The sequence below is a fragment of the Cydia pomonella genome, chromosome 4, assembly GCF_033807575.1.
Source record: "Cydia pomonella isolate Wapato2018A chromosome 4, ilCydPomo1, whole genome shotgun sequence".
NCBI classification, from domain to species: domain Eukaryota; kingdom Metazoa; phylum Arthropoda; class Insecta; order Lepidoptera; family Tortricidae; genus Cydia; species Cydia pomonella.
Genome location: NC_084706.1, coordinates 17601779 through 17629596, shown reverse-complemented (window position 1 = coordinate 17629596; position 27818 = coordinate 17601779). Strand labels below are relative to the sequence as shown.

Below are 27818 nucleotides of genomic sequence, written 5' to 3'. Positions count from 1 at the left end.
TTAACTCTGCAGTTTACTGTACATAGTGACTTAAAACGGCCATCCACTCTATGAGCTTAGTGGTTTATTGGATATTGCATAGGTATTACTGACATCTTGGTACTTTTGGTCTTGTTGCTAACCCTTCCTTAGTTCATAGGTATATGTATATATGTATATGGTACCTACCTATACTGTACCTAGGTACTTAAGTATCACATAATACAAAGAAGATAAAATTAACCTGATTATAGTAATTATAAATACTGCAGGCTATGCATGCTTAAAAACAGATAATGTCCCTTTATTAACGTCACATGTAATAATATATTTCAGTTTTTTTTATAAAACAACAACTAGGTAGCCCATAACAAAAACAAACGAACACGCAAATCGGAGTAACATCGAGTTCCAGTTTCAAGATAAGATAACTTAAGAAACTACGTACTTGTTCGGCATTCCGATAACAGGGCTAGTGTCCTGTCAATACGTCAACATGCTCTCTGCAACATACATTAATTAAATTTCTAATACATAATAGTGATTGTGATACCAATATGACGTCAAACAGTCTTATGAAGATGCAAGAGGAATAGCTAGATGGAAATTGAAGCAAGATCTCAAGACTCAGTTTGGCGTTGGTCACTTCTGTTTTCCGTTGTGCTGTTAAACGTATGTATTTGCAAACTTTACTACGGAACTCACAAGTTAAAGTCATAACAGAGAAGTTGGCGTAAAATAGTACAATGCGTTCAAGGCCGATTTTCTAACTGTGCGAGAAAATATGGTAAGCTACATAGGTACATAGCTTACAATTTCACCAAAAGGGTAGGGGTTTGTACGCAAGCGATATGATATTGAGTCCGTGATGATCTGATGATAGTGGTGAAACGGTATCTAGATATAAGTAGGTATGCTACGATGTAGCTCATTTTAGTTGTGTTTAGGTAACTTTAAAGCGTCAGTCGGTGTTTTGACAGAATAATTTAATAAGTACTTATACAAAATTGTGGTAAATGTAAGCTTAAAATTAAAATAATTAGAAATTTTGTTTACTTATATACATTGGTTTTTTTTAATAACTGACTTCATACGCCAGAGGGCCACATTGCATCTCAGGGGCAGATAAAGAAATTTAGAAAGAAATTTCCGAATTTTGTTTTTCGCGGTAGGGCCTCAGATTACCACCAATACCAATTACTCCGTTCCGTGCGCAAGTAATTTCGTAATTTACCACAATTCTCTTTACTAATTTAAAGACTAGAACAGAGAGCCTACTGCGAAAATCGAAATTCGTTATCTGCCTCTCTATCACACTTGGGCTTTGTTCTCAAGGCGCTGTTCGTACAGAAATTATTATACAGTTCTTGCGATAAGTCGTTTGATAATAGGTATTGCGCAAAAACTTGTGTGACTATGACTAGGTAAAGGTACACTCATAATGCAAAACGTTTGGAGTCACGCTATGGTTATATCACAATGACCGTGACGCCACTCTATCTAGCGTCATGGCGTGATAAACTACTGTAGTTCATATCTATTACAGAGGAAATGACCCTAACTGGTATTATTTTTAAGTCTTATTACGTCAAATCCCTTCTGATTTCGTGAGATGACATAATTATCTATGCATATCTCAGAAACTAACTACAATGTATTATATTATATTGACATAGTAGACATTATAAATTTAATATATCTTTTCCAAGTAACTAGATGTATTTAGGTGTTTATTTATAAAGGTTACCTATCAAAAAAGGTTTTTTTTTTTATACTACGTCGGTGGCAAACAAGCATACGGCCCGCCTGATGGTAAGCAGTTTCCGTAGCCTATGTACGCCTGCAACTCCAGAGCTACATGCGCGTTGCCGACCCTAAACCCCCCTCCCCCTCGTTGAGCTCTGGCAACCTTACTCACCGGCAGGAACACAACACTATGAGTAGGGCCTAGTGTTATTGAGTTTTTATTGAGTAGGTACCCTTCCTAACATATCTATCAGGGGTCAGGGGCTGGATGTGCACAGAACTCGATCCTATAGTACCTATCATTATTTATTACGTATTTAGAAACGAACGCCAACAGCGTTTACAGTTACACTATGAGTATTTACCTGTTACAGTGTTACAAGCAAAATCATTTTAGATTTAAATGAGCAAGTTAAAGGATTTAAGGCAAATAATAATAAAAAAATCTTTACCCCGAATACCTTTTTTCAGCACGATATTCATATAACGAAATAGTTATAAAAATGATAACTGTCTTCCTTGTAATCGACATACCTACAGGCATAATTGGTTTGGAGGAAAATGTCATTATAAAATTTTGAGATTATGTAGATAGAATTGTATCACAGTAAAAATACTTCATTGCAAACGTCACAACCGATTCCTAAGCTTCTTTCTTTACATTAGATTGCCTCTGATAGCTCGCCGCATTGATTGATCGATAATTATCCTCAACGTTTCCGCTGAACAGTCGGTGTGATATCGTTGATATCCTATCGTCAGAGGCAGTCTCCATAATATATAATACCGCGTGGGCGCATGCCACTTTGCTGTTATAGAGGATGCTATAATTAATTCGTTTTGTGCGTGAGATAACCGTCACCTAGCTTCAAAACGTAATAAAATTGAACTTAATCGTTGGCCGTTAAAATACTAAAATTATACTGCTATTGAATGCAGGGTAATGATATAGGGCTCCATTCTACTCGCCAATTTTATAAGAATAGGGTTATGAAAGTCATAAACTATAAGTCATAATTTAACTAATTGAGAGGTAAAAAAAAACTGAATAGCAGTAGAGAAATATAGTCTAGTTTCTCTATGAATTTTTCAATGCATTTGCCCTTTATTAAAACGTGTAGTGGAGTCTTAAATTGTGTCCCTTATTAACAAACACAGATATCCAAATGACTGATAAGAACAAACGATTATCAAGGTCTTGTTAGAGTTTGCAAGAGACATTACTAAATATGAGACAATTGCATACTTGGTTCCTGAGACCTGTAAAATTTTTAAACCTGTAAAAACCTAACCCCCTTATTCATAAACGTCTACTAAAGTTGACAAGTCGCTAATTATAGTTTGTCCCTTTCCATCATACTAATACGTCGGAAAGGGACAAACGATTATTAGCGGCTTGTCAACTTTAGTAGACGTTTATGAATAAAGGGAGTTAGTAGGTAATGTAATGTATATGTAACGATATGTATTGTGTCCAGGTGTGCTTGCCGAACTTGGTGCTGTCGTACGGAGTGGTGCTGCTGCACGCGGTGCAGTTGGGCGTCCCGACGTGGCTCGGGCTCTGTACCCCTGTAACACATATCCTCACATACGGCTTAACACGTAAATTATTATATAGTCTACAAAAACCATTTGTTCGCAACAGTATAATAGAACAAACTATACTCATCATTTTTTTGCAAAAGCTGACAATGGCGAATAATTGACAGGCCGATATCGTCCGGCGAACTGGTAATCAGTGGGCTCCTTAAGAAAAATAAAGTATGATTCTTTGAAACTATAGGTATATAATATATGTAGTTTCATTTATTTTATTTTTTTCAGGGGAGGTTGGATGAGATTGGATTGACTAGGTTATGTGATTGTTTACTGTCTGCATTTTAACACAGTATTCAGGCGCCTGTTTCACCAGGTTGACAATTGTCACCTGACAGTGACAATTTGCCGTACATCGCTGGTCCAAGTAGTAAATATTGACGCTAGGTACCGTCGTTACTTATCGATCCAGAAATGGGCAGGATTTGTCAGTGTCAGGTGTCATTTATCAGCGTGGTGAAATAGGCTCTAGAATGTAATTAAAGCTGTCCAAATGATCTATAAAGTTTCACGCACTTTTCCCCTACCTGAAATATCTTATTTAAATTAAATTCAGACAGAACCCAGAACTCTATAAATCGCACACCTTTAATTAATAACATGTACAATACCCTGGCTGGCTTAACCAATTCTTAACTTCACCGACACAGGTGTCAGCTGACTTTGGGCGCCCGGATCGAGTTAATGCGCTGGAAAGCCAGCTACAGCTAATACTAGCTTTTTAGCTTGTGCAAAAGAATACTAGCTGATATGACTATAATTTCCAGAATGCTGGTTCCGCGAAGCAGCAGATTCGTGGGGCGGGCCGATAGGGTACCGCGCGATGGCGACGGCGGGACTTTTGCTGAACGTGGCCGGCCTGGTGGCATGCGGATTTGTGCCGATGTATGTCGTGCCCTTCGTTTACGGCGTTGGAGGAGGTAAAAAGCAAATATGAGGGATTTATACATATAATTTTATTGTCTGTAACCTAGATTAGACCAATCGAAGGTATATTTTATTAAATTGATCTTTGTTTCAGGCCTCGGCTCATCACTGATATCAGCACAAATAGATGCCATTGTCTTTGAAACCTACGACTCGCATCTTGGAATCGTTCGTGGATTGTGTGTCGTAGGGCAAGCAGTCGGGCAGTCGCTCTTTCCTCATATAATAACCGCCTTGATAGATAATTATGGATACTCGTACGCACACATAGTTCTCGGCGGAATAATGCTCCAAACTCTGCCAGCTGTTATGCTACTCAAAGTAAATCCTACTGCTTCAAGGCCTGTCTCATTCTCTAGGTACAGTGATCTCTCCAAAACGTATGCAATCTACAGCAATGAAGTCGAAAATGAATGTTACTCAAATGAAATGCAATTGCACGACATGGGCAGAAAGTGTTGGAAGAGTCCGTCTGATGACAACTTGCATCGGGAGGAGGTGTTGAGGATTGATGCCGGCGAGTCGTACACTACGACCACCATAACACCGCCTAATAGTCCAGAAGACACGAGAAGGAATGCCTTTGGGATCAACATCCTGCCCGACATTCTAGAAGAAACCGAAGAGAGCGAAGAAGACGAAGATGATCATAGTAATATTAAAGAAACTGATATAAATAAGAATAATAAGAGATATAGTGCAGCCATTAAGAGTCTGAGTACAATAAGTGATAATTTAGACGATTACATAACGAGACAAGGCAGAAGAGATTCTGAAAGTGACCGGGAATGTGAGAAAAACAGAGAATATACGGAATTAGAAGTGACGTACGACAATGTTTCACCTATTACGGATATACAAAGGGAAAAAATAATGAAATCGTTCAGTTTCCGTTGCGAATCTGCGTACGCTAGAATACGAAGAAGGTTTTGGATGCCCTCGTATAGAATGTACAGACTACGCAGGAAACTGCAATTCACTTTGTACAGTATCAATGACACTTTAATAAAACCTTTGACGAGGTCACTATCCTCGTGGAGATTTTATCCTGCCCTACTTCTAAGCTTTTCTCATTTAAGTTTGTTAGCGATATCGCTGGTGCTTCTGCCAATGGTCGCCTCCCATGTTCGTCCTAAGATCACTATGACAGAGTCAAATTTTTTGATGTCTCTCCATGGGTTTACTTGGCTTTGTTTCCTGCTCTGTATGCCATGGCTCACCGAAACGCCCAAAAGGAATTTCAAATACGTCGCAGTGCTCGGGCTTATTATATCTACTCTTGCATGTTTTGGTACGTATGTTACTTTTCTTTACTTTAGGTATTTCGAATTTATAAGTAATATTGGTAAGTAGGTAATTTTGTTGTTAATAGTTTCCTCTTTTTCTCTCAGTTTTGGCGGCTTCAAGCACCCACGACATGTTTTCGGTCGGCTGCGTGGTGGCCGGGCTTGGTTTTGGTGCCATAAGCTCATGTTGGGAGGGCGCCGTACAAGACTTCGTCGGAGTCCGAAAATGGCCAAAACTACGAAGTACTTTAGAAACACTATCCGCCGTGCTAATAGTTACATTATTTGTGTTTGTATGTTTATTCACAGACATGGAAAGTAATTTACAACTGTACTTATTCATTTTAGGGATCACACTTTCCGTGGTGACATTGATTTGGACAATCATAGCCGCTGTGTCAATTTATAATACTACGATTAAAATGTGCTTATTCAACAGGTTTAGATAGGCGTAAATTTAATAAGAAGTTCTTCCTTGCAATTAACCCCTACTCATACCTACTGAATTCTCGTACAAGTGTACTCGCATATAAAAATACTGAAGCATTGCGTGTGATATTTTTAGCAATAAATGTATTGTATAGTCATTCTTATATTAAATTATTTTCATTGAAAACCTTTGTTCTTATTCGTAAGAATTTGATCCAATTTCAGTCTTTTTACAAGCTTTTATTTAACTTGCCCTGTGGGTCAACTCTTGGAAGCTAAATTTCGACCCACTTCCCGGTTTCCGATTGAGCTGAAATTTGTGTACATATGTAGGTAAATCGGGTAATATGGTACATAGAGCTGATTTAATGATGGAGACAGGAGGTGGCCATGGGAACTAAAACAACGCAACCTAATTATGTTTGGGATTTTTAGAATTGTCTCAATGAGTATTAGTTGTCAGTGGCAAGAAAAGTACAGTCAGCGATAAAAGCCAATTTGCCAAAAATTGGGCCGATTTTTATTTAGTTGTCGAATTTTTCTTTTCCTTACATTTGGATAATAATATGTAGTAGGAACTAAGATGATTATGATTTATGTACAGGGTGGCCAAATAAGAAGTATACATTTTGTTTTTAAATTTTAACTGTATTAAGTTCAAAAATTATTAAGTATTGTTTTAAAAATATATTCTTCAGGGTTGGCAAATTCATGCGAAACATAATGTCTGACATATGTCCACCTCTAACAGCAGGTAAATGTAAACCCTTATCATCCCAATGTTCCGCATCTATTCGCACATTTTTGGCATTATCTTTAGTACATTTGTGTCGAATACTCGGTTTTAACTGTTTAAATTTCATCAGCTCGTTAACATAGACACGTAATTTTAGATAGCCCCACAGAAATAAGTCAAGAGCTGCAACATTTGGGGAATTCGGGTGCCAATCACTGTCACTTTTTTTCAAAATTAATCGAGCAAACAACGTGTTTTAAACAACAGAAACATTTGAGATAAAATTGCTTGCTGCTAGTGGTAGACATTTGGCAGAAATTATCTTCCGTATACAATTGCCAACCCTGAATAATATATATTTATGAAAAAAATATTTAATAAAATTTCCAATTCTTGTAATTAAAATTTAAAAACAAAGTGTATCATTCTTATTTGTCCACCCTGTATAAAAAGAATTGTTAATAATAACATAATAGGTATGACATCGCTTTGTATATACTGCTCAATTTAATTATTTTTTTTACATACCATTTCTTTTTGCATGAACTAGCTTAATAATTTTCGTTAAAGTTGTAAGTACCTACCTGTTAACATTTTGTGCCCTATCAGGGTGTCATGTACAGTCAAGGTATTAAATATCGACACGGACAAAGTGCCAAAAATATGTATACACTACTTTAATGTATAGGCAATAAGGTCGTGTGTACATATTTTTGGTACTTTGTACGTGTCGATATTTAATACCTTGACTGTACCAACTACTTGTGACTAACATCTTTTGTAATGAACATGACATGTAATATTGAATAAATTGAAATTGAAAATAAAATTTGGCTCGTTCGAAGAGCTCCACATTCTAGGCGGAACAAATAGCGACATCAAATTAACGGGATTAATTAGCGGGAAATTGTGGTTCGAATTCATATCTATTTATATTATAAAATAAATAAATATTATAGGACATTATTACTCAAATTGACTAAGTCCCACAGCAAGCTCAATAAGGCTTGTGTTGAGGGTACTTAGACAACGACATATATAATATATAAATATTTATAAATACTTAAATAGATAGAAAACACCCATGACTCAGGAACAAATATCCATGCTCATCACACGAATAAATGCCCTTACCAGGATTTGAACCCGGGACCATCAGCTTCGTAGGCAGGGTCACTACCCACTAGGCCAAACCGGTCGGTCGATTATATATTGAATATTTATTTATTTTTATTTATGTTATATAGGTATATATATATATATATATATATATATATATATATATATATATGCATTATTTTATGGTTATTTTTCTATCTATGTATATTTGTATCAATGTGTATTCAAAACGTGCATTTCATTAATTTCAGTGATTGTATACTTTTGTTTGTGTTTGTCATTCATTCCCCATTACTTCTGTTTTACTCATTTCCTCAAAGGTTAACTAGAAGAAATCCCATACAGGGATAAGTTCGCCTTTCTTGTATTTAATTTACTCTGTAACTGTGTTTTTCGTGTTTTTATTTCTATGTACAATAAAGTATATACATACATACATACATCACAACTTGTCCCCGAAAAAAATAATTGTGTAATTTCCCGTGGAGTTACGAAAACACCACACTTTCTCGTAACTCAGTGGAAGATTTCTTAGGACACGCGGTGCAATTGCGCTTGTATTGTACAGAATAGGAAACTCTACCCATTCGCCAAATTTTATCGAAACTCGACAACAAAAAGAAAATCCAAATACCTAGGCAGTTTTCTGTGGCCGTGAGACATGCTAACAGAAGTTATAACTAACAAGGAAAGGTACCCAATTGTCCGGTTCCGATTTGATTTATATAACATACTTATATAATGTTATAGAGTAGTCTAAAATAACGGACACATATTTTTTTTAGCTGCCCAAACTCAACCTATTGGGAGAAATTGTCCTCCAAAGTACTAAAAAGTTACTAAATCTTCTAACTCCTATAGAAAGTGATGCTCAAGCAACTTGCTAGTTAATCCCTGGTTTGAGTACCTATATATTTGAAAGCAGCAAAAAGTAATGAGCACGTGTTTTGTTATATCGGCTAAAACTAATTTTTTTCTAAATCTTCTCTTCTTTCATCTTCAGCGAATGTGCGGTAATGCACATCACATGTATATCATAGCTATCTAAAAATAAACCTATTTCTACTTCCTTGCTGGAAAACCCTCGAATATTTTGGTTCACAAGATTAATATTCGTGGGGTTTTCCATTGTCGTACACTTTAGTTGAAAATTTAATTTATTTAGGTGTGCTTGTGAATTATCACACAAAACAGCTTTTTGGTCGTCTTATCCCAAAGCATTAGATAATTAACATGTAAATACTGCTCTACAAGCTATTACTGTAACTAGCAAAAAATTAAATGACAGAAGGAAAACGCTAACAATAACAAAATCCAAATCTACACACAGTTTTATGATTTATCTATTTGTTAAGACTACAATATTTCCCAGAGGAAATGAGGATAAATCTACGTAATTAGTAAACGAGATAAGATGCTATGCGTACCTACTAAATATAATGTCACCGGTTTGCAATAATTCTTAGGGTTCCATATTTAAAAATAAGTTTTTGGCAAAAATTATTTTTTTGGTACAAGCATTACCGCTGACTGTACTTTTCTTTTCACGGGCAACGAATACTCATCGAGACAGTTCTAAAAACCCCAAAAATAATTAGGTCGCGTTTTATCACAGAGTTCTTATGGCCAACTCCTGTCTCTATCATCAGATCAGCTCGATGGTACCATAATATTGCATTGTCACCCGACTTATGCAAATTTTCAGTTTCATCGGAAACCGGGAAGTGGGTCAAATTTAACTTGCTTAGATTTGACCCATATGCATAGATACGTGATACGTACATTGCAAGTTAATAAAAATCTTGTAAAACCGAATGGGATTTTTTACCAATTTGAAATTATGAAGGTTCTTAAGAGGTGTTCACGCAAAATTGTAGGTTTCTATTGATTTTTATATGTTTTAACGAAACGCAAATGCCATGAAAAAAACATCACGCGGGTATTATATTTGCGAGGGCATCAGACTCTAAGCAAAAAAAATCACGAAAACATGTCTAATTTACATTTATTTTCAATTATACTAGCGGCCCCGGCCCGCCCCGGCTTGGCACGGGTTATTATACAAACAAATTACACACCTAAACTAAACCTTCCTCAAGAATCACTCTATTGGTTGGTGAAAATAGCATGAAAATCCATTCACTAGTTTTTGAGTTTCTTGGTTTTACGCCCCCTCTTATGCTTTGGGCGGGATATGTTGTATGTACCTGTTCCCCGATTTCTCGCTAAGGGCTGGATAATAATATATATATAGATATATTTTTTTGTTAAATATTTATATATTATATATATCCGTTGTCTAAGTACCCTCAACACAAGCCTTATTGAGCTTACTGTGGGACTTAGTCAATTTGTGTAATAATGTCCTATAATATAATATTTATTTATTTTTATCGTCGTCGTTGGCAAACAAGCATACGGCCCGCCTGATGGTAAGCAGTTATGTATTTGTATTTTGACGCCCTGTCTGTTCCAGTGGGTAGTAAATTAATGACCCTGTCTATGAAGCCGAGGGTCCCGGGTTCAAATCCTGGTAAGGCCATTTATGTGTGTGTAAGGCTATTTGTTCCTGAGTCATGGGTGTTTTCTATGTATCAAGGTATTTATATATATATATCGTTGTCTAAGTACCCACAACAAGCCTTATTGAGCTTACTTAGTCAATTTGTGTAATAATGTCGCATAGTATTTATTATTTATTTATTTGATTCAAAATTTTGTGAGTTTAATTTTAACCGCTTCCCGTTGTCCGATTGAATTGAAATTTGGCACAGGTACTTCTTATTTAGATGGAAATGCAATAATATCCAATCCGTTTTAGCACGGCGCCTTCTCGCAGAAAAAGCGCATCCACATCGAGTAGGGCCTCGAGGAGAAATTGATTCCGGAGGAATAGGAGGTAAAGTTAGCCATAAAAGAGTACGTAAAATAGTACATTACCTATTCGCACATGTATCGCATCACTACCGCCGGTCGGTTAGCTCCCTAGTCCAATTATCTACAATTAATCAATTGTAGAACTCTTTTGAGCCGCCTTTTGTCTCTTCCCATTAACTGGCAATTAAAAATTTAGTTCATGAACGCGTTTTTTTTATTTTTTTAACCTATGGTGTATCTCAATACCAAACCAACCTTGAACATATACCTACACCGTGGGCTGATAAAACCCGACAAATTTTAAAGGTGTATTCTTGACAGCATTTAGAGACTAAAATGTGATAGAAAGTTTCCCGAAATCGGTTTTGTTTTAGAGATAATGAAAATTTTTGTAAAAAATTGTTTCTGTAATAACTTAGTGAAAAACGCATTTTTGGGTGTGGTAAAAAAATTGTGTTTCACTCGGAAGCAAAGTTTGTTAACCCTCGTGCCTTGAAACCCTCGCAGCGATCAAGATTCCACGTCTCGAACCACTCGCTACGCTCGTTCAATTTTGGAATCTTTCACTTGCTGCGGGTATCAATTGCACGAGCGGTTAAACAACAACTTTTCCCCCTTGTAAAACAAATAACTATTCCTAAGATGGCTGAAAACAATGAAAACAATAATGTTAACAATAATAATGTACGCGTGCTTTTTCAGTATATTATAACACTCGTGCTTTTTCATTATATTATCCGACTGATAAGAAGGTAACTGATTGCTAATAATATGCATGGAAACGGAGCCTTGTTAATTTGGACGAGTAATACATTTTTTTTAACCAACTATTAAATTTCAAATGTCAGTTCAAAGAGGTTTTATCACACCAAACATAATTTATACAATAAATTATCTCGTAAATTACATAACAATAATAAACGTAACATTTTATCGATTTGATCTACATCCGTCGAATAGAAATACGAAAATATGAGGTTTTTTACATTTTTTAAATTGGCTGTTTGTCGATTTCGTTCGCGCCTTTGCCTTGCGCGCGCATTAGAATCGTGCGTAAAGAAAATAACGCGCCAGCCATTTTCCTTATTTTGTCATAAAATTGGAATAGATATGCATGTTTTTAGGTTATATATTGACGAAAATGACATTTTCAAGCATTGAAAATAAAGAACACATAAAATTGACGCTGCCAGTAATACTAATAGAGGCAAGAGCCGAGAACGATAGCCTTTTACCATCAAAATCGAGTGAAAAATAATTGGCGGCATATGAAACTTTTATTCAATGGAAGACCAGCAAAAACGCCGAGTCTTTCTTGGAAAACGTGTTGGTAGCGTACTTCAATGAACTGGCGAATAAAGTGTCTACAAGCCCAGCACGCTTTGGTGCAATTATTCGATGTTAAAACTGTAAGCCACCATTTTGAAAATTGTACTTTTACTGTTTTGTCAAAAAAAAAACTAATTTATAAGTTATTCGCAAGTGTGTTGAAAACGTTTGAAACGCGTGTGCATTGGTCATTACCCACATCGGCTTTCTTATTGCGCGCTCGCTTACAGCTCGCGCGCACAATATCGCCTCGTGTGTAATGACCAACTTAGCACACTTGTATCATAATGTACAAATATAAAAGACATCAACCGTCTCCTATTCTATTTTATTTATGAACTTATATTTTAATGTACCTAGTTCAACGCTGCAATATCAATGTCGGTCATAAATGAATTGTAAACGTTAAGAGGCAAGTATAACTCACCGTCCATACAAAAAGAGAAAAACGTTTTTCCACCTTTAAATATTTTCCATTCTCCATGATAGTTTAGTATTTTATTCACACAATAAAAAACTAAGTTTATAGGTTTTTCTTTTTTAGGGTTCCGTAGTCAACTAAGAACCCTTATAGTTTCGCCATGTCCGTCTGTCTGTCTGAGGCTTTGCTCCGTGGTCGTAAGTGATAGAAAGATGAAATTTGGCATGGACATATAAATTAATAAAAAGGCGACAAAGTCGTGCAATAAAATCTAAAATTTTTTTTTTAGGGTACGTCCCGTATATGTAAAGTGGGGGTTTTTTATACAACCCTACAGTGTGGGGTATTGTTGGAAACGTCTTTCAAAACTAATAGGGGTCTTCAACGATTTTTTTTTGATAAAGTGTATATATTCGGAGATAATTGCTCCAAAAGAAAAAAAATGTCCCCCCCCCCCTCTAAATTTTGAATCACAGGTCCAAAAATATGAAAAACATCATGGAAGTAGGGCTTAAGAAAGATATTAAATGAAAACCATAGCGGACATGATCAGGTTAGCTGTTTTTAAGTTATCGCAAAAAGTTTCCCCTTCATAGTAAAAAGACGTACATCCACAGTTAAACGTTATTACGACATTAAATGGATTGTTAAAGTTATTTGGCATTATTCATGTAAATAAGCTAAAATTTAAGATAAAAATTTGCTTATTTTACTCATTCTATTTTTATTTAATTTGTCTAAAACAGTTTCATTGGCTGTTTGAGTAAAGCTGTTGACTATTGGCAGTTTAGGAACGAAAGAGTAAAAAATAAAAAGTAAGAGGCAATTCCGCAAATTTTATATTCATATTCGTTTATTGCACTTATGTACGATGCATTATTTCTAGGACTTATTGTTATACTTTACTTTTACATGCTTTAATGCACCAAATCCTTTTTTAAATTACTGCAGTTTGCTAAAATATGTGTATTATTCATCTATACAGCAATCTAAATGATTTCGCTATTGGATAATTATCTTTAGAAATGCAAAGTCTCCGATTGCAAGTAAGTCTGTTACTTTAATTAGGTACTGATTATGCAAATTTGGTATATTTCATTCATTTCATTCATTTTAAATCGACACGAGTTGCGAATCACCTATTCGCACATGTATCGTACAACGTTTTACAATACATATGGCCCTTTAAATGCTCGACACAGTAACGTAATATGCTAATTTTCGCACTAGTGCGGTAAAGTAGCACCATATGTACTGTAAAAGTAATTAAGTATATTTCATCCCTTGGTTAACAATCTACTATACCTTAAGCTCCAGTTTAGCTTATTGTGCCGGAAGAGTAACTACGGAAACCTACACTGAGCATGGCCCGACATGCTCTCGTTTTCAATTTGTAATACAAAAAAAATATTTCTTTTTCAAAAAAGCAAAACCTATAAACTTTGAATATGTTATGCTGAAGAGATCGACATCAAAATCAAAGTGATTTGTTAATATTTAGTTAGTGGAAAACGTTTCCTCCCGACATGGAATTTCATAGAAAAATTATCGTTATTTCGTTAGATTTGAAAAGCTATTCTTCCCTCTTAAATAAAATAACTATGAGTAAAGGTCATCGAACTAGATCTCTATTATAAACGCGTGATTTAAAATGTATCCACCCAGTTACGTAATATACCTACTATAAACAATAATTTGGATCTGAAAATCATAACACAATAATAACGTTGTTTATCTTCAGTTTGAGGTTGACATATTTGGACATGATTTTCGAGGCGACTTTTAATGTGTCAACTAGCGAGATGTAGCACGCGGCAGTGGAAAAACAATTTCACCGCAGGAAACGCGGTGTCATATTTTATTTGTTCAGCGTCTCCGTAATCTGAAGGCAAATGATTCGGGCTAACAATAAGTAAATATTACACCTTTCAAATTATCAAAGAGGAGCTCAACGTACTCATTCGAACAGAAACGACCAAAACGAAAAGTACTGAACGACGAATGCCCGGCATTACCTGATTTTCTACAGGATGTGTGTGCCGACGGCTTCTACGAAAATTTATATGAACGAATTGTTTGGGACACTGCTGGTATGTATTTTTTGGATTTATATCGTAAACGCACAATTATTACAATAATTTCAACGTTAAAACGTCGCGTTGATAGCCGTTTCATTCACATCACTTCAGCAGTTGAAGTATGCCGTTAATACCTAGTTTTCTACAAATATAAAGGTTTCATTACTACAGCAGAATTTGCCAATATAACCATTACGAATCAAGTATAAATTTTATTAAAAAAATATCTAACTAGCTCTAGCTACCTTTGGACTAAAATGGTAATTTCTTCGAATGTATGTAGGTAATACATCATGTCACGTCATTAGAATAATATGACACTATGTAGTCCTTCTGGGTACCCTTGAAATCTCTTTAAACCATAGTGTCCGTGGTTAACATTAAGCATGGTTAATTCATGACATTTAGTTAATTTTGCGAGGCTTTACTGCCAGTAACTAAATTCTAACTATAGATTATTTCCTAAGCTCATGTTAAATCTACTTATATTATATGAACATTATACCCTGGATTTGCTGTATTTCGTCGGTATACTTCTAAAACATGATAATTAACTGAAACATAGTTTCAAACTCGAAAATGCGAGTTGAAAATTTGATCCTCAAATGTGGGAATTTAGAAACGTGTTTTTACTAATTTAGTTTCACACTTGAATTTTTTGTATATATATTAACATTGTCTTTCAATTGGTATTGTCCACGTATATTCAAATGGAAAAATATATAATAGAGGTAGTGGCAGACTAAAACATGGGATGTGTTGGTTATCAATTAACATGTTTATTATTAAGGTTATTATTTGTGTATTAAGTTATGAATATATAAAAAATAAATATACATAAGTAATTTAAATTAATGAGGGTGATACAAATGTTTTCACACGGCATTATATTATAAGCAAATTTTAAAAAGTAACGTAGCAACAAAAGTTAAGAAAATACATGCAACAGGTGAAGAATAAGTGATTCTCTTATTGCAATATTTGACTTTTCCCTCTTTTAGTACAGAAACATGGATGACAATTGACAATAGGAGCATTCCATGGTTATGTAATCGACATTCGTACTATATTTTAAGACTTTACAGGTCTGTTACTCGATTCATTTGAGTTTTCGTCATTTGCTAATTATATAATAACAATACTATATGTGTACTTAAAAACATCCATTAACTACTTTTGTCATAATGTCCAAGTTCGTAAAGAAACTAGGTATCAGCCAAACGTTATGTAAGCGACAACAAATCAACCTAGTCTGAAACATAAGTGATATTTTCGAAAGTTTTAGCGAAATACGAGACAAAGAGGAATAAAGAAAAATTACACTCATAAATAATACAATAGTCGTTTATTTACAACAAATAAAAGTTTCGTTCTTCTAATAATTTTAAAGAAAATAAATAAAATGTGTAGCGTTATGTAAGCGACAGCAACGTTATGTAAGCGACACGTACGATTTTACACCAAGAATCTCGCATGCTTTGGTCTAAATATTTTTTCTTGCGTGTCCAATGCATGGACTTTACCTTTTAATATTTCACCATCACAGTACAAAATATGAAATTTTGATATTCCAGGAACTACATCCACCTTTTCCCATGGATTTTTTGCTGCCACTTTGGCGTCTATTTCTGTTTGAGATATATATATTACTTTCGTATTTGACACGAGACTTAACGCGAGGTATGCAAAATCTTCTGCTGATTGTACGGGTGTTACTTGGCCTTGCGACATCCTACACCATCTATTACTCCTTTACCATGCGATGTGGCCGAATACTTCCAAGAAAAGGTTTTCATATATTTTTTGGATAAATAAAATAACAAACGAACCATGAATTTGTTTTTGAACTCCGAGGATGGGCCATCACTCCAAATCACGTCGGTAAAGTTGTCTTCAGATATTATTAAGTCGTACAAATGATTTATAAAGACAAAAATGGTATCTTTGTTTTTGGGACAGTCAGAACAAATCACATAAGTCCGGCATACATTTTTGAAAAATTACATACATTTTTGTTTTTTTTTTGTAGTCTGGATCTACTTTTTTTTTCTCACGATACTTTTTCTGTCTCGCTTTGTTCGAGCTCTTCTTAGGCGGTGGATCCATTAAAATTTGTAGACGAATCAAGCTTAGAACACGCACTAAACGTTTGTTTAGTCTACGTATTCTAATAAACACGTTATGTAAGCGACCGTTATCTTTTAATAAAATCAGTACGAATAAACACGCAAATCACAACAAAATCCACTCGACAAATGCTATCCTGAACAAATTCTGTTTAGAAAATAAGTTTTGAGATACACTTCCCTCAAGTTTGGTTTATAATTTACAAATTATGTTTCTTTGTTAGGTAAACGACAGTTTTCGAGTGCGAGATCATTTTTTCAAATAGCAATTAGAAATCACGAAAATACTAATAAATTCATGTGCCAACGTCAAAAGTAGACATATAGATTTGATTTTATACCAGCCATGTTTAATTAAAATCCAAATAAAAGTTGTTATTAAACATAGAAATCGGGGTTGTTTCCTTACTTGACGCGATGTTTATTACAGTGTTCTCGAAATGTAGGTATTATTAAAAAAAATGTTAAATGAATTACAAGCTGTATATAAATTCTTAAAGATGATACTTTAAGCCGTAATTGAATAATGTGAAATTATATAAAATGTCAAGAAATTTTTGACGAGAAAGTTACCGATTTCCATGGAATGCTCCAATAGACTCCTTATTAACTAAATTACTGTAAAACATTACGTTACTGATTTTCTTAGTTTTGGACGAGCATATTACTTTACGAGTAAGTATATATTTTGCGTTATCAGTTTTATGAGATAGGTAGATTTAAATATCCTTATGGTATTTTACGTGACTATTATTATTTAATTTCTTATCTGTTAGTAAAGACACACACTCAGTAAATTTGTAAATAATAAGAATAAAATAAAAAATTACACACATATATATATATACTTAAAACAGTAAAATTTTAACAAAACCGTACATACAAATAATTTTTGACCATTTTGTCAGTTATCATGTTTTGGAAGTATACCGACGATTTATGTTGTTGATGTTTTTCTGAAGACAAATCTCATGCTTAGTTTACATTTCGATATGGGTCCATCAAGAACAGCACTGTAAATATTGTTTGTGTTTTACACAGATACTGTCCGCATTGTTATCAACGGCGTCAGCGGTCGACTGTCATGGGAAATCTTTCCACTGTGTCAACTCCACCCACTTCATGATATGCGTGGACTTAGGGGGCGGAGTCTCACAGGCAATAGACGACTTCTACATAGCCTGCCCACCTCCCACGGTTTGTCAGGGAACAAACTATTTTGAATGCGAGTTTCCAGCACCAACAACACCTGCCACTACAAGAAGCAACGTCATTAGTGAAACCACACTTCCTTGGGAGAATATCATAACTTCTTCTTCCTTGGATAACATTAAGAAAGAGTTCTCCGAAAATTATATAAATACAGAGAGGACAACAACTGTAGAATACAGTGTTACTACGGATACGACCGTGGATGTAGTAACAAGAACAGCGGCGACCTTTAATATCAATAATGAATTAAATGTTACAGAAATTGCAACAACTACAGTTCCAAATATTACAACATCACCTATAGAAACTATATCACAGACTATAAGCGAAGACCGAAGTATAACAGACATTACATTAATAGCTGAAGGTGTTACAACTAGTGTCATAGAAGCTGTAACAGAAACTGTAGTCGAAACTAAAAATTCAACAAGAACTGATCTGACTGTCGCTGGTGAAGAAAGCAATACAAAGGCTATAAATATTAATACACAAACTACAACAGAAAATATAGTTATTACAGAAACTGAAACAGCAGAATCCATTCCAATGACTACAGAACAAATAATACAAACAACGACTGACAACCCTCTCGAGATAGATACTTCTTACCTATACACAGAATTACCACAAGTCCTTACTATGATTCAGAATGAAAATTTAACAAACAATACTTTGTTGAAAAAGTCTTCCATTGAGAAAAAAAAATCCCAGGCTATGGCAAATCAAAACTTAAATATATATGATAAACGAGTTGATAAGCATTCAACTGACATTTATCCTGGTTTTACTACAGTTACGCCGATGGGCAGTAAATATAATTTATCCAATGCAGATGTTTCAAAGCCATACCATACCGAGCTACATAATAAAATAAATAATCAATCAGATCTAATTAAATTGGAAGGAGGTATTGGATCTAATTTGACCGCTGTAACTAGGAAGCAGCCTACTAATGATAATGAAAAAAATAATTTACCACAAATTATAAAAGTAAATGACAATAAACACGACATTACATCGAATTTTGGCAAATGGGTTGTCGCATACAGTACAAAAAAACCGTCAACATCTCCATATAGCGTCTTTCTTGAAGTTATAGCTGCAACGGACGTCCCTTTGGTTGGTGATAACGATGCGAAACAAAAAAATGATACGATGGGTGCACAAAACGATAAACATACAACGATTCTAGATGGAGCATTTACTATTGAAACAGAGCAACCAACAACAATATATGAAGAAAACTTCACAAAAGACTCTACTCAAAACACTAAAACAGTAAATCTCGACATTGTGACTACAGAGGCTATACCAGGTAGTAACGTACAACTAGTCACGACTAAAGCACCATCATTGATACTAAGTTCTGCAGGCACAACGACTGTAGACGGAGCATATACTATTGAAACAGTCATTCCCACTTCTGAACATCCTACAACAATTTACGAAGACATTTTTACTAAAGACTCCACTCAAAACATTGAAACTGTAAATCAAGACATTGTAACAACAGAGGCTGTGGATATAACTTTTTCAAATAGTGACATTCAACTAGTCACGACTCAAGCACCATCATTGACACAAAGTTCTGCAGACACAACGATTGTAGACGGAGCATATACTATCGAAACAGTCGAGAACATTCCCACTTCTGAGCATCCTACCACATTTTACGAAGAAAATTTTACTAAAGACTCTACTCAAAACATTGAAACAGTAAATCTGGACATTGCAACAACAGAGACTGTGGATATACCTTTTTCAAATAGTAACATTCAACTAGTCACGACTCAAGCACCATCATTGACACAAAGTTCTGCAGACACAACGATTGTAGACGGAGCATATATTATCGAAACAGTCGAGAACATTCCCACTTCTGAGCATCCTACCACATTTTACGAAGAAAATTTTACTAAAGACTCTACTCAAAACATTGAAACAGTAAATCTGGACATTGCAACAACAGAGACTGTGGATATACCTTTTTCAAATAGTAACATTCAACTAGTCACGACTCAAGCACAATCATTAACACAAAGTTCTGCAGATACAACGACTGTAGATGGAGCATATCATCATTCACATCATCATCGAGCACATCATTCTATTGAAACAGTCGAGAACATTCCCACTTCTGAGCATCCTACCACAATTAACGAAGAAAATTTTACTAAAGACTCTACTCAAAACATTGAAACAGTAAATCTGGACATTGCAACAACAGAGACTGTGGATATACCTTTTTCAAATAGTGACATTCAACTAGTCACGACTCAAGCACCATCATTGACACAAAGTTCTGCAGACGCAACGACTGTAGATGGAGCATATTCTATTGAAACAGTCGAGAACATTCCCACTTCTGAGCATCCTACCACAATTAACGAAGAAAATTTTACTAAAGACTCTACTCAAAACATTGAAACAGTAAATCTGGACATTGCAACAACAGAGAATGTGGATATACCTTTTTCAAATAGTGACCTTCAACTAGTCACGACTCAAGCACCATCATTGACACAAAGTTCTGCAGACACAACGACTGTAGATGGGCCATATATTGTCGAAACAGTCCAGAACGCTCTAAGTTCTGAGCATCCAACAACCATAGACGAAGAAAACTTAACAAAAGATACTACTCAAAATATGGAAACAGTAAATCTCGACATTATAACTACAGATGCTATAAATATACAGTTTTCAAATAATGATGTTCAACTAGTCACGGCTCAAGTACCATTATTGATGCAAAGTTCTGCAGACACAACGACTCTAGGCGGAGCGTTTACTATTGAAACAGGTGAGAATGCACCCAGTTCTGAGCAACCAACAATAGTAAATGAAGACAAATTTGACACAGTAAATGTCGACATTGTAACTACAGAGGCTATACATATACCTTTTTCAAATAGTGATGTTCAACTAATCACGACTCCAGCACCGTCATTGACGCAAGGTTCTGCAGATACAACGACTCTAGACGGAGCATTTACTATTGAATTAGTAGAGAACGCGCCCAGTTCTAAGCAACCAACAACGGTAAACAAAGAAAATGTGCCCAAAGACTCCATTCAAAACATTGTAAATGTCGACATTCTAACTACTGATGCTGTGGATGTACCTTTTACAAACAGTAACGTTCAACTAGGCGCGACTCAAGTACCATCATTGACACAAAGTTCCGGAGACACAAATCTTGATAGAGCATTTACTATTGAAACCGTTAAGAAGAATTTCAGTACTGAACAGACAAATATGACAAATGAACAAGGTTTGCCAATCGATACTGTTCAAAATACCGCGACAGAGAATATTATCATTACTACCAGCAAAGCAATAAATCGAGACACCATGAATACAAAAACTATTTATGAGTCTTCTACAATCATTAACGATCAATCTGTTATGACTGAAGAATCACATGTGACAAAGTCAACCGTGGAAGTGTATACCGGTATTGAGCAAACAACAACGATACATGAAGAAAATGGAACAACGGGAATTTATGAAAACGTTGCTAGCCAAAAAGTACCATTTGCAATTGGTTACACTCAGTCTATAACGTCAAAGACACAAAACCCAGAAAAGGTAAAGCAAGATGTAACAATGATAGCTGAAATCATAGAGAATGGTGCCATTACGGAACAACCAATAACAACAAATGCCAAAAAATCGACGACTGGTACCATACAAAATGTTGCAACAGAATATAACATTATTCCAACTAGACATTCAGTAAATTTTTATGTGACAACGGAAGTTGTGTCTACACCTACAACAATGAATAATTACCATATAATTCAAGTTGCGTCAGAAGATTATACCTCGACTAAAGCTCAATTACTAACAGATACAACAATAGACGGTGGTGATGATATACAGAATGGTGATGGTACAAAACAAACAACTTTAATAAATAAAGAAAGTGTGGCAACGGATGGTACTCGAAATATTGACCCAATCATCCTTCCGGCAAACCAAGATCACACTGCAACTGAAACTGTAAATGTAACTACAATAATTAGTAATGCTCAATCTGCTCTTGGAAATAATATGAAAACTGAAAGTTTACCCGCATCGGGGAATATAGTATCTACACCGGGAGTCAATAATCGAGTCGATTTTATAACACCAAAACCAATCAATATTGAGCAAAAAATTACGAAATTACCTGGAGACAAACTTGTTCCTAACACAGAACTACCTACGTACTTACTAACGACAAACAACAATTACGCAAATTTAGGCCATGCTAATGACGACTCTCAGCAAAATAGCAAAACTGAGTTTCTAGGTCCCAAAAGAGAATCAAACGATATTTCCAATCAAACTAATATAAGTCAAAATGGCGAAAGTCAAACAATACGAGTGAAGAAGATCGTAGAAGGTCAATATCAGACAGCAAATATAAATTGGAATCCCTTCGACAACCATTTGATCGACAAATCTGATCAAATATCAGAACTTACACGAAAGTCTGATGTCACGGACCTAAACGCCGAACGAAACGATCCAAACGTGGTCAGTTCTGATAAAGGATTTGTGTCTCAGCAGCATATTCTATTGCCATTACTTGCAAGTAATCCAAGTCCCGCTGAAATTTATAATCGTAAACAAAGCTATAATGCTACTACTATAACTCAGAGCTCAGACGGTATTCTGGCCACAAATGGACTTCCAGAAAATAAAGCGAATGTGAACAGCCAACCTGAATTCGCTAGTTTACCTACACCAAAGCCCATAACCCTGGTTAAAGAACATTCTACTTATTTGAAAACCAACACATTCGCAAGTGGTGGATCAGTTACCTTGTCTTCGTCAAAGACTGTACCCACAAATGCAAATGTTGCTGATACTAAAATACTGGACAATACACACAATAATAAAATCATACCTATTTTATTCAGCGCTGGGTTACAATCTACAGTTGAGGAAACTGGCAGCAAAGTTAGAGAGATTAAGAGCAATGTTAACGTTTCGTCAGATAATAAAAAAATGGAGAATCCCAAAAACAGTAAAACTCCAATAACTGTTGACCTATCTAACATTAAAGATGATAAATTAAATGTGAAATTAACATCGGCAGTACAAAACGATAAAATTGAATTACAAACAAATACGCATGATCTGTCGGAAACGATTAATATGCGAATAACAACTGAAGGGTATCACAACGATATGGGCGAGTCCAGTAATCCAGGCATGTTGGATATTTTGCCGTTACCTATCTATAATATAGAGCCCCGTCCATCGGTTGCGAATATACTACTTTTAACGGATGTCACGTCTAAGACGCGAAACGGAAATGTTGTCCTTACAACTGAATCATATAAATCAGAAACATTCTATCCTACTCTAGCTAATACTCCAATACAAGCTAGTGTCAATGGCGTCCATAATACAAATGCTCCATTCAAGAACCTACCTACATTTGATCTGCAACAACCAGAAGTTACTAACAAAGTTATTGGTTCAAAAAATCCTACATTTGGAGGTTCAACTACTGTAGGCAATCCGCAAAAGTACGATATTACAACGGATTCTACGTTTTCGGATGTTAATTCGCCAATTGGGGTCATCAAGAGAGCCGATGTTTCTCCACCGCATCCGGTTCAAGTTGGGCAGGTATCCATCAGGCAAACAAATACTCCCAATAATGTATATACTACACCTAAGGAACAAAATGTAAGTGAAACCAATTCCCCTCAAACCTCAAATGCTCGTGAGAATGAACCACAAAAAAACAATTCACCTATAAATCTTCCTTTATCTATTTCTACACAAAAGCCTTATGCAAATACTGTTCAAACACTTTTTCAATCAGTGATACCACATCCAATTTTACCAGTCACAAAGCAAGTTGCAAATGAAACGGCAATACCCTTTACTTGCGTCAATGGCATAAGGGGTAGATATTCGGCCAAGGACGATTGTAGAAAATTTTACATCTGTTTTGGTAACAATCAACCCGTTGTTGGTAACTGTCCCGAAAACACAGTATTTAGTGATATTAAAAAACTATGTACTAAAAATTTGTCTCATTGTATACGACAAAATGAGTTCAAATGCCCATCGGCAGGCAGATTCAGCGACTTTATGAAAGACAATGTTTATTACATTTGCGTCAATCATATGGACCAATTGTATAGATTCAAATTTCAATGTCAAAAAGGCTACATTTTTAACAAGACAACAGTGAAGTGTATAGAGTCAAAGGAGATCGAGTCCAATGAATCAGTTTCGATCTCTTTAAGCGATAACAGTAGTCAAACGGGTAGCTCTAGTATTGCTAGTAGCAGTATTAACAACAACAGTGTCACCACTAGTAGAGTCAGCAATAACAGTAGTAGCGATGATAGTAGTAGTAAGACCGATGACGTTTCAATGACTAAAAAAACCAACGAGGCAGAAGAAACGCCGGAAAAATCAGAAGAAAACGAAGATGACAAAGAAGAGGAAATATTTGAATGTAAAAAAGAAGGTAAATTCCCGATTCGTAATGAATGCAGGCGATACTACTTATGCAAGGAGAAACAGAATTCAGAGTACCGGCGGAAGATAAAGAAATGCGGTTCGGGTCGCGTGTTCCACAAGGATAAGAAAAAGTGCGTGCACGCAGACAGCTACGAGTGCTAACACCCTAGAGTCCCTAGATCTAGAAACAACACTATAGATCTGTCATGTGATATATATGTAGATAGATTTTCAATCCTGTAGGTATAAAAGTATGTACACCGTGTCCAATAAGTTCGAATACAAACTTTTAGCACTTGCTGTATAGACATACGGATCGCTGGATATAAAATTCTTATTTTAATTTAAAAAGTATATTGACATAAACATAGTACTATAATTTCATGAGTCACGTATTTTTAGTTTGGCTTGAATACACGATGAAGTACGTTCGTGAAGAAATTATTAGAAAATTCCTTAAAGGCGACAGGCCATGTGCTATATTCAAGGCGTTACAACCGCATGGAATTAAACGAAATCTGGTTTATACTACTATAAAAAGGTATAAAGAGATCTCTTCTACAGAGGACAGGAAAAGATCCGGTCGGCCCCGCTCAGCTAGAACTGAAAAAGTGGTAAAGGCTATAAGAGAGCGAATTCGGCGGAAAAAACACCGATCTATTAGAAAATTAGCTGCTGATCTGAAAATTTCCAGGGGATCTGTACATAATATATTGAAAAAAGATCTTGGATGTCATGCTTATAAAAAACGAAAAGTACATGGCATTTCAGATGCAATCAAGAAAAAGAGAGTAGAAAGATGTAGCACCATACTTTCTTGGCACGCAGGTGACGAATTTGTTTTCTCAGACGAGAAACTCTTTGTGTTAGAGCAGCCTCATAACGCCCAGAACGACCGGTTGTGGGCAGCACGGATAGAAGACATTCCAGAGTATGAAAAGAATGTGCCTAGGTTCCAGAGCTCACCATCAGTGATGGTTTGGGGTGCTCTTTGTAAGAGGGGCAAACTGCCTCTAGTTTTTATTGATAAAGGCGTCAAAATCAATGCGGCATACTATAAATCGGAGGTTTTGGAGAAAAATGTTGCCCCAAATTTAAAAAATATGTTTGCAGACGATTATTATGTTTTCCAACAAGACGGAGCTCCGTCGCATACGGCAAACGCTGTTCAAGCTTGGTGCAAGGCTAATTTGACCGATTTTTTGCCGAAAACTGAATGGCCACCAAGTTCTCCAGATTTAAACGTACTAGATTATTTCGTATGGTCATACATGCTCTCGAAACTAAATAATTATAAAGTCGCAAACCTGAGCCATTTTAAAAAGGTTATCATGCAAATATGGGACGATATGCCGATGGATGCGGTGCGTGCCGCTTGTGACTCTTTTGAGAAACGTTTGAAACTTGTAAAAAAAGTTAAAGGTGGAGTTATTCCAAAACATTTGTTGTAAATATTGTATATAAATGTGGCTTTCATTTAATATAATTTTCATAACATAAACTACGCGTAAATTTATTTTATTAAGGATCATAACTGTATTCGAACTTATTGGACACGGTGTATATACCTAATTTATTTTATTGATAAAATGTTGTTTTTACTAATATTATAAAAATGTTATTTTTACACTGATGTTATTGTTAGATAGATTACATTATTAATAAAACAAATAAACAAAGATATAGATTTTTTTATTGCAATATAACACATTATCTGATTTGGATGTGGCTAGAGTTAGACCAAGACAAGTCTGCAACGATTTTGACAGCACACGCAGTGTAAGTGTTATTTATACGTCATAATTTCATAGAAGTTCGACGTTTAAAATACGTAAAGGAGCCCACTGATTAACAGTCCGCCGGACGGTATCGGCCTGTCATTGGTTCGGAACTGTCAACTTTTTGTTCTAACTAACAGGCCCATACCGTCCGGCGGACTGTTAATCAGTGGGCCCCTTCACTCTTGCATTGCGTGTGCTATCCAAATCGTTGCAGACTTGTCTTGGTCTGTCGCTAATATTCTAAACAAGGAGTAATCTTGCAACGTTGTCTCAGTATACTACATTTCATTTCTACGAGTATACATAACATAATCTCTCAATGGCAGGGCCTGGACAAGAGTCCAGTAATAAAATATGACGTTGTATCTAAAATGACATTTTGGTATCATTATTGAGTTCTGTTACAAAATGATTTAACCGCGGCCTTCGGTAAGCGGCTCGCGAGCTTTCAACGAACTGGTCCTCATTGTACCTTTCCAAAGTGATGCAGAACTGATTGGAGAACACGGTGCAGCGGACGGCGCGCTCGCCCGGCACCGGCCGCGAGGGGCAGAAGTACGCCGCCTTCGCCGGGCTCTGGCCTGGCGTCACTGTGAACTTGTAGTTCTTACAGTCAATAGGCCTCGGGCGAGGCGCTGTTGGCTTATTCTCGAATTCAACATCATGGCGAGTGTCAATTCTCCTGTTGCTTTCAATGTAAAAATCGTTCGCTTGAGTAGTGTTTGCTATAGGACACTTGTATTTGTCAGGCGCAGAGCACGCTCGCGTGTAACCGTTGAAAATTGTGGTTCCCGAACATTTGAATTTGATGCCTTGGAAACGATTCTTGTTAGGGATGCACAGAATGTAGCCTTTACATCCCGGAACGCTGGGGTCGGCGATCCTTTCGTGTCTGTGGCAGCGTATCGTTTTACCGAAAGACGGTTCGATGTAGTTGTTAACGTTTTCACAAACATCGCTGGAATCTTCGTTGCATATTGTGCCCGGGGGGCACAGAAACGAAGGCCCAAACAGATTTGGCCCCTCGCACAGTCTCAGTTTCGCCTGTCCTTCGCACGTGAAGCCGTAAGGGCCGCAGTCGAAATTCCTATTATTCAAAAACGGATACTCCACTTTTCTAGAATCCGTCGTTGCGCTGTAAATCTGAAAATAAATACAACCTTGATCTAGATGTCGAACACAATAACATGTAAACGTTCAGGACGAATGTGATGTCAATGGGTAACCTGGTTTTACTAGTGTGGATTCCCCACTTTGAAAAAGTCGGACAAGTGGTTTTAGATAACGATTGTACTATGGAAATTAAGTGCTCATTATATTTACTTTTAGATACAGTTGTTCAGTAACTATTTAAATAATGCCACTTATAAGAGGAATGAAAAAAAAAGACTTACCACAACCAGCGCAAATATAACGCACACTTTAGATTTAAACATTTTATGAGAAAAAATACAGTCGGCTTAAGTGTATGCCGCTTTAGCGTTCAGAGCGCGACTAACAGTCGCGAAGTCACTAGCTTTCTTGAAAACTCTTCAGTGGAGGGCAATTAGCACTGTTAGCGCACAAAGGGAAATGGGTCCGTGTCAGTGGCGCGGTCACCGCGCATTGTTAATACTTCCGAAACTTGACAACAAATACTGCACACTTTCATGCGTGCGTGACCCGGCGTTTGAAAGTGAGTCTTATGTGAAGGTAATAA

General features: G+C 36.0%; 3 protein-coding genes across 4 annotated transcripts; 2 read left to right on the top strand and 1 right to left on the bottom strand.

Annotated features, from left to right (window-relative positions):
- Positions 1–361: 361 nt before the first annotated feature.
- LOC133517194 (uncharacterized) lies at positions 362–6150 on the top strand. Of its 2 annotated transcripts, XM_061850398.1 has the most exons (5): positions 362–651; positions 3204–3327; positions 4089–4241; positions 4343–5539; positions 5640–6150. In XM_061850398.1, the coding sequence occupies exons 1-5, from the start codon at positions 580–582 to the stop codon at positions 5981–5983; spliced, it is 1890 nt and encodes a 629-aa protein (XP_061706382.1). In that variant the 5' UTR covers positions 362–579; the 3' UTR covers positions 5984–6150. The 2 variants fall into 2 exon arrangements, with proteins under 2 accessions (XP_061706382.1, XP_061706383.1); XM_061850399.1 differs by lacking the exon at positions 362–651 and having other exon boundaries at positions 3204–3296.
- An 8228-nt stretch (positions 6151–14378) lies between these two features.
- Positions 14379–24585, top strand: LOC133517193 (mucin-3A-like). The gene is made up of 2 exons (XM_061850396.1): positions 14379–14535; positions 17691–24585. Exons 1-2 carry the CDS (start codon positions 14476–14478, stop codon positions 24498–24500), a joined length of 6870 nt encoding a protein of 2289 aa, XP_061706380.1. The 5' UTR covers positions 14379–14475; the 3' UTR covers positions 24501–24585.
- A 1449-nt stretch (positions 24586–26034) lies between these two features.
- Positions 26035–27725, bottom strand: LOC133517490 (uncharacterized). The gene is made up of 2 exons (XM_061850824.1): positions 27719–27725; positions 26035–27285 (listed from the first exon to the last, which is right to left on the bottom strand). The coding sequence occupies exons 1-2, from the start codon at positions 27723–27725 to the stop codon at positions 26486–26488; spliced, it is 807 nt and encodes a 268-aa protein (XP_061706808.1). The 3' UTR covers positions 26035–26485.
- Between the last annotated feature and the right edge of the window lie 93 nt (positions 27726–27818).